Source organism: Rhincodon typus, chromosome 12, assembly GCF_021869965.1.
Source record: "Rhincodon typus isolate 14 chromosome 12, sRhiTyp1.1, whole genome shotgun sequence".
Lineage (NCBI taxonomy): Eukaryota > Metazoa > Chordata > Chondrichthyes > Orectolobiformes > Rhincodontidae > Rhincodon > Rhincodon typus.
The window spans coordinates 46,903,627-46,911,433 of NC_063343.1; the positions used below are offsets into that span (position 1 = coordinate 46,903,627).

General features: G+C 38.9%; 1 protein-coding gene across 4 annotated transcripts in view; it reads right to left on the reverse strand.

Moving 5' to 3' along the window:
- Positions 1-7,807, reverse strand: part of LOC109927338 (rap guanine nucleotide exchange factor 6-like) — a 337,005-nt gene that overhangs the window by 27,690 nt on the left and 301,508 nt on the right. For 2 of the 4 annotated variants that reach the window (XM_048603586.1, XM_048603583.1), the window contains 2 exons: positions 6,887-6,910; positions 3,505-3,728 (listed from right to left, as the gene is read on the reverse strand). In XM_048603586.1, the coding sequence (XP_048459543.1) occupies positions 3,505-3,728; positions 6,887-6,910 (248 nt within the window). The remainder of the gene's footprint in view (positions 1-3,504; positions 3,729-6,886; positions 6,911-7,807) is intronic. The other 2 variants (XM_048603585.1, XM_048603584.1) reach the window with 1 other exon arrangement.

Genomic DNA, 7,807 nt, shown 5'->3' on the forward strand with positions numbered 1-7,807 from the left:
CATGAATCCCAGAAAACGAGCATGCAGGTACAGCAGGTAATAGAAAGGCACATGGAATTTCAACACTTACTGCAAAAGGAATAGAATATAAAAGAAAGAAAGTGTTGCTGCGACTGTACAAAGCATTAGTGAGTCCGCATCTGGAGTATTGTGTACAATTTCAATACACTTTGAAGAGGAGGGATGTAGTTGCATTGGAGGCCATTCAGAAGAGGTTCAGTAAATTGATTCCAGAAATGAGGGATTTGTCTTATGACAAGAGATTGAGCAGTTTAAGCCTATGGAGCTTAGAAGAATTAGAAGATCAACTTGAAATGTATAACATGTTAAAGGGGATTTAAAAGATGTAAAAAAGGATGTTTTCTCATATGGGGCAATCTAGAACAAGAGGTCATAGTTTTAGATAAGAGGGAACATATTTAAAACAGAGATGAGGAGAAATCATTTCTCAGAGTTGTGAATCTGTGAAATTCACTACCCCCCCAAGTGAGTTTGATCCTGGGACACTGAGTAAATTTGAGGAGATAGACAGATTTTTAACTCGTAATGGATTTAAGGGTTATGGAAAGCAGGCAGGAAAGTGGAGGCAAGGCTGAGATGAGATCAGCTATAATCATATCAAATGGCAAAGCAGGCTTATGGGGCAAAATTACCAACTCCTGCTCCTAGTTCTTATGAATTGCAATTTTAATTGTGTTGTTTAACACAAGTGATTTTTTTGCTTTTCTTCTTCCTCCATCACTATGAAAGAGCAAATCACTAAAAGTGATAGGTTAGCTGCTCTGATAGCCATATCCTGATTTACGGTCTGGGATGCAAAACTGAATTTACTAATTATTCTGATGTTTTCTCCTAACTTGGCTTTTCAAAAATCATACATCTACAATAGCTGGGAGAGCAGTCCCACAGATTAGTCAAGCAGCAGCATTAGTAAGTCAAATTCACAAAACCTCATCATACAGCCAAAGTCCCAAACATGAGTGTCACCTTCCCTGGGTATTCCTGTTCCACCAGAGGTGATAGTACACAGGTATACAGTTTGGAGGAAGTTGCCTTGAAGTACTCATTGACTCTGGACCCCATGAAGTCTCGTCTCATCACATCAGGTCAAACACAGACAAGAAAATCTCCTCCGCATTACCACCTACTGCCTTACTGTTTCTTCACCCACCTACCTGCCACACCTGATCTCCCGACCATGGCCGATGGTTTCATGCCCCTCAAGGTTAGGATAGCAAGGCCACAGAATGTTCTCTAGATACGGGATTTCAATGTCCGTCAACAAACAACAGAAGTAGCATGCAACAGACAGGGCTGAGCAATCCCACAACCAAAGGGTCATATCTCAGCTCTATAGTCCTGCAACATTCAATCATAATGTTTGTAGACAAATAAACAACCAAGGAGGAGAAGGCTCCACAAATATCTCTGTCCTCAATGATGGGGGAAACCTAAAAAATCAGTGCAAGAAACAAGTTGATGCATTTACATCCAGTATCAGCTAGAATACTAAGTGGATGATCCATCACAGTCTCTCCCAGGCATCCCCAGCATCAGAGATTCCAATCTTCAGTCAATTCGATTCATGCCATGTGAAATCAAGAAACAAGTGAATGCATCAGATGGTGCAAAGACTATGGGCCCTGAAAATGTTTTGGTAGTAGTATCGAAGACTTTGTCTTCCAGAATTGTCCATGGCACTGACCAAGGAGCCCCAGCAAAACTGAAATCAGTGGGAATCAAAAGGGAAGTCTCAGCTGGTTCCTTCTGCACTGCACTAATTCTGTGGTTCTGACAACACTGCAGCAGTCTCTCAGAGTAGTGTCCTAAGAACAACCATCTTCAGCTGCTTCATCAATGACCTTTCTTCCATTATAAGTTCAGAATATCGATGTTTGCTGATGATTGCACAAAGTTCAACACCATTTACGACTTCTCAGATACTGAAGCAGTCTATGTCCAAATGCAATAAGACCTGGAAAACATCCAGGATTTGGCTGACAAGTGCCAGGCACCTCCAACAATAAAGAATCAAATCATTGCCCCCTTGATTTTCAATGATATCACCATTGTTGAATCTACCACTAACAACATGCTGGGGGTTGCCATTGCCCAGAAAGTTAACTGGAACAACCAGTCAAAACACAAGAAGCTTGTGGACACAGCAATCGAGTGATGTTGGACATCACAATTTTGATAGATCTAAGAGACAGTGTTGGGTTGGCTGCAATGTCTCCACAGCAACAAAAATTTCTGATATTCATTGGTCAATAGTCATTTATATTTACTTCTGGAGAAAACTGCAAATTGTTGAAGCTAAACAATTGAGACTTCTATATTTTCCAACAAATTCATTTTCGCTTTCCAGTTTTAAGCAAGTTCCACCAGCTCCACACTGTACTAACTGTAGAAGCAGTCAACATGTCTACTTATGGCAAGTACCATACGTTATTGATTGTTTAACATTACTGACTCTGGAAATATCCACTTCTCTCAAGTGGGTTGGGAGGTGGGTTTCAGCAGCCAAATTAGGACAAATCGAGGCAGATCCCTGCAACCCAACAAGCAGGCAGCCCCCCCTGTAGCAGTCAGGAAGGCTGACACTTTTCTTACCTGCCGGAAACAAAGTTGATTGGGCTGAGGCCCTTAAGTGGTCATTAATTGAACACTTAAGGGCTTTAATTTAAAGGTGGTCAATTGTGGACCTCCTGACCTAGACTTAATTCCTGAGGTGGTGGCAAAGGGTCAGATATCTTCCTGATGCTTACTTACCCAATTATTTGCCCTTCCAAGGGACAGCAAATCCCCAGCTTTAGGCTTAGTTTTTTTCACAGCAAAAAAAGGCTGGACCAGCAATTACATATTTCCTTAACCAATCATGTTAAAGGACTATGAAACTAACAGCACAAATACTGAGAAGGGAGTTAATTTTGAGCGGGAGAATTCAATGCCTCAATGGGTATATAGGGAGAAACAAAGGGAAAAGAATAGATTAAGGTAGAGCAAAAGTTTTGTTTTCAAAAAAACTACATCTTAAAATCTCTAACTATTGAAGTCTGTAAGAATAATACTCCACACTTGTAATTATTCATTTTCAGTGCCAGAGAAGTTGGTGGAATAATTATACCTCCACTTTGTTAAAAAGTAAGAGGCTGAAAATCTGTGGCCAGTTTTCATACCTACCACACAAACACAGCAACCTCACTGTGCTTAATCATTTCAGCGGTAAGGTAAATAGCAAGATATGAATTTTATGGAGTTAACGGCAGAGCAGCGGAACATGGGCAGAAAATGTCTTGTTTCCTTGATTTAACCTCCCATCTGTGGTAACTTGATGTTGCTGTGCCAACTGTGCATAAACAACAGCAAGCATCATTTGCTTCCCTATTATTTTCACAGTTAAAATCTGGCTCATTCATTCTTTGAATAAAAGTCTGCACAGGAAACAAATTCTTAAATGCTTCTTAAGATTCACTAGAATAAAAATCCACGTAGTTCACTCACATGTGCTATAGGCAGGCTCACACTGCAGTGACATTATTTGGATTTTCTCTTCATCAGTCTCAACATTTAAGTTTGAGAGATACTGCTTCACCTTCCGAGCCATCTGGGCATCCTCGTAAAGCTTCTTGGCATTGAGCAGAGAGCTCCGGCGCACTCGCTTCTTGTGGCCCCCACCTTGCACTGAGTCTAGCACGTTGGAATTTGTGCTGCCTTGACTTAACGACCTGCCCCCAGGGGAGAAAGAGAAATCAAGTACAGCCAAATGCAGACATGGTTTTAAAGAAACAGTACATGCAGTGAATGAGTGGAGGAAGGGTATTAGTTAATGGCAGCTGTTGTCACTGTATCAATATTGCATGCCCTCATTAATAATGGAGAAAGGAAAAATACAATAGGAATGTTGAGAATGAAATAAAAATCTAGATGGTCTTAAAACTTTCAACGAGAGAAAAATTCTGACTACCCACATCAAACAAGATTTGCAAAGCTAGAACAATGAATGCTAATTAACAGGAGGTAAGCTTTCACTTAGTCGCTAAACCACAAACTGTGGTTAAGCCAAGAATAATAATACATCCTGGAGGAAACTGATTGTCCTATCAGGTCTATTGGTTCACACTACACTACATATTTGAGCACATAATCTAAGTTGACACTTAAGTGAAGTTTTCACAGAATTTTATTTTATGAGGTCCCAGACTTAGTATTAGAAGTAAAACAAGAGCCATGACTCAAGACTTTTTATTTGAAAGGATGAACTCAACATTCCTCCCCTCAGACAACAACAAAAACAGAATACCATCCATTCATTCATTTGCTATATTAACCAAATTACAGGTTCATTTGCTAAAGACCAAGTCCTAAAAATACACAGCATGGAAGGAGATCATTCAGTTCATCATGCCTCCGTCGACATTCAGTAGCCGTTCAGCCTAATTTCAATTTCCAGCTCTTGGTTCATAGGCTTGTAAGTTACGACATTGCAAGCGTATATCAGAGTATTTTGCTGTTCAGACATCTGAACCTCTGCTACTCGTATCACAACTTCCCTCCAAATCTCGCTCACCCATCACCTCTGTTATTGCTGAACTTTACTGGTTCCAGGTTCCAAGGCTCAATATTAAAATTCTCATCCATGTTCTCACCTTCTTCAGTAACGTCAGCCCTTCCCATCCCTATAGCCTCTAGCAACCCTACAATTCATCATCATCTGTGTCCATCCAATTTTGTCCTCCTGCATATTCATTTTAATCATTGCACATTGGAGGTTGTGTTTTAGCTGTGCAGGCTCAAAGTTCTGGCATTCCCTCCATCAACCTCTTTGTGTCACTTTAAGAGGTTTCTTAAAAATAACACTGATCAAGCTTTTGGTCACCTGTGCTGATAGTTTCTTTTATAGTTTAGCTTTTAAATAATGAAACATTTGGAGCTGGTGGGGCAGTGAAGAGCTAACATAGGCCATTATTTATTGTTATCATTTTTGTTAAGCAACTTGATTACACTGTATAAAGATTAGCTGGTAATTTGGACTTTGTTATGTGTAAATTCTGTTTTATGTTTATCTGCACACTAATTGAAATTTAGCTTCAAGAGTAAACCATCATTTGTATTGCAGAACATGCTGGAAAATAATAAATACAAGTCCTTTTTTTCTAGTACCGGTATTTATTGAAAATCAAACCAATTCTTCTGTCAGAGAAGAAAATAGAGCACATATTGTAACAAAGTGTGGAAGAAAAATATTCTTTTGTACTCCCTCCCCAACGTTAGTTACAAATAGTAGTATGTTAAATGCATCTCTTGTATGTAGATTTGAAGGGTATAGCACTTCGAATGCATATTTCATGAACCTTTTAAACACTATGAGGGATTCTGTCTCCTCTACTCGTTCAGGCTTTGGGGTGCACATCCCCAACATTATAAGTAGAAAATAAACGTTTTGAATCCCCTCTAAAACTCCCAACTCTATCCCCAAATTGATTCCTTCAGGTTATAGACCCCTCAACCAAGGTAAAAAGGGTCTTTGCGTTCACTTTATTGAGAACCCTCATAATTTTATACATTTCAATTGTTTTTTCAGTTTCAAAGAAAACAACACTATAGTTTATCCAACTTTTTCTCAAAACTAAAGCTCTCCAGTCCAGGCAACATCCTCATATACTTCTGAATTCTCTCGAGTGTAATCTTGCCTATAGCAAGGTGACCAGAACTGCACATTGTACTTCAACTGTGGCTGCACTAGTGTTTTATACAATTCCAGCACAACTTATCTGAGGTATATGTTTTCATCTTAACAAGTCACATGGCACCAGGTTATAGTCTAACAGGTTTATTTGAAATCAGAAGCTTTCAGGGCTTAGCCCCTTCTTCAGGCGAAGTCCCTTAGTTCTTCTTTGGAGTTCTGGCTCCATGTCTAGTTCCTCCCAATGACTGCCTACTACCCTGCCGCATCACATAGTTCAGTTCCTTATCTGCTGAGAATCTCATTAAAGCTTTGTCCCCTTCAGATATAATCACTCCAACGCTCTCTTTGCGAGACCTTCAATCCCACCTTCTTAAACATCAGCTAATCCAAAAATCTTCTTTTTATACTCGAGATTGCATCATGTTTCGTCACATTAACTTCACACCTGCTGTTCCTCCCACATGCCTTATATTTAAATGTTTCATTTGCATGGTTAAATCTCTCTATGCCCTTGTCATATCCCAATCTCTTACAACCAATCATTCCAAATACAATGCAAAATCATTGTCTCCACACCTACCATTATTTCTAATTTCATCTGTAAACTCAAAACTGAATATAAAAGCAAGTTCTCAGTTATGTTGTTCAACTGCTTATAAACAATGTCAGCATATGACCTAGTTAACATGCTTCCTTACTTTAGAATTAACTGGGCTTAAACAGCAATTTCAGATTGAAAACCAAGACAGCTAAGGTGAGAAGTGATATTAAAATAACGGTAATAGGCTGATGGTATGGACAAAAAGGTTGACTTTTACTTAATTGTGCTGGACCTAATCTGAAAATGTCAGATGCAAAGAGTGCCTGAAACTTGTAGGTGTTTTATTCTTCAAATTAATATTATTGAGAATAAAAAAACTTACAAGATATCTACAACAAAACTCAGGGCAGCTTTAAAACTTTTCAAATTTACTGTAAATAGCTTGTAAAGAAATGCATGCAATTTTCTGACATATAAACGCTTAACTAATGTAAGATTGAGAAATACATTCTGCAAACAGCAATATTGGGCTAAGGGGAAGGCCAGGTGGATATTAGGTTAACGTGAGGCATGCTGTTTTTAAGGTGCAGGCAGTTGTGAGGAAATACAGAGCTGTTATGTGCCAAGACCTCAGCACCTGTGCACAAATTACTTACCCCAAACTCCTCCATCTCTTCTTCCTGTAAGTGAGAGCCATGAACATTGAAGCATGTATTCAGAAAGAAAGGTGGAAAAGACAATGCAGTTCAGAAGATCATGAGGATAAGGGGGTAGAATGTCATATAAAGTAACAGGGAGGGATATGAAAGTAGCATCACAAGTCACATTATCAAACCAAAAGGATTTGAAATTTGCATTAATTGTGTAGTCTTGTTTTTAAATGAACACCAAAAACTTACTGTAGATATGAAGTGGCACATATAGTGAGGATTCATAATCCTGTATAATTCAAGATTAAAAGGAATGTTTTACGATTGCTAATAGGGAGATGAAAAAAACCTATGATGATTCCTGAATGTTAAGCATGGCATCACAAATATCGTATAAATCTTCTATTTTCATAGCTTCTTAAAGAATACAGGAAGAAATAACACAGGCTTTAAGATGGAATCATAGACCTCTTCAGGTTCTGCCAAAGCATTTTCTAACCCCATAATTGACTTTTCTTTAGTATAATTTTCTAGCCCTCAAATTTAAAGCTACTTCATTAAAGTGGAAGTACCTATCATTCATTAAACAGAAAATCTAAATCTAATCAAAGAAGGAAGTAAACATCCCATTTAGGGTGCCTCTCATTTAGGTGCTTATATTTTAGAACCTGGTCACAAGCGATCAAACATACGTCACAGGATTCCCCACTACACAGGGAGAAAAATGTCAAAGCCAGCATTAGGCTCCTGTAGACACTTTTTTTGGAAGCAATGTAAAAAATTCGAACCACACGTGCAAAACTGCATTCTTGCTGAAATGTACCACCAAATATAAGACAAATTCAACAAGGTGCAGGGCTGGATGAACACAGCAAGCCAAGCAGCATCATAGGAGCAGAGAGGCTGACGTTTCGGGCCTAGACCCTT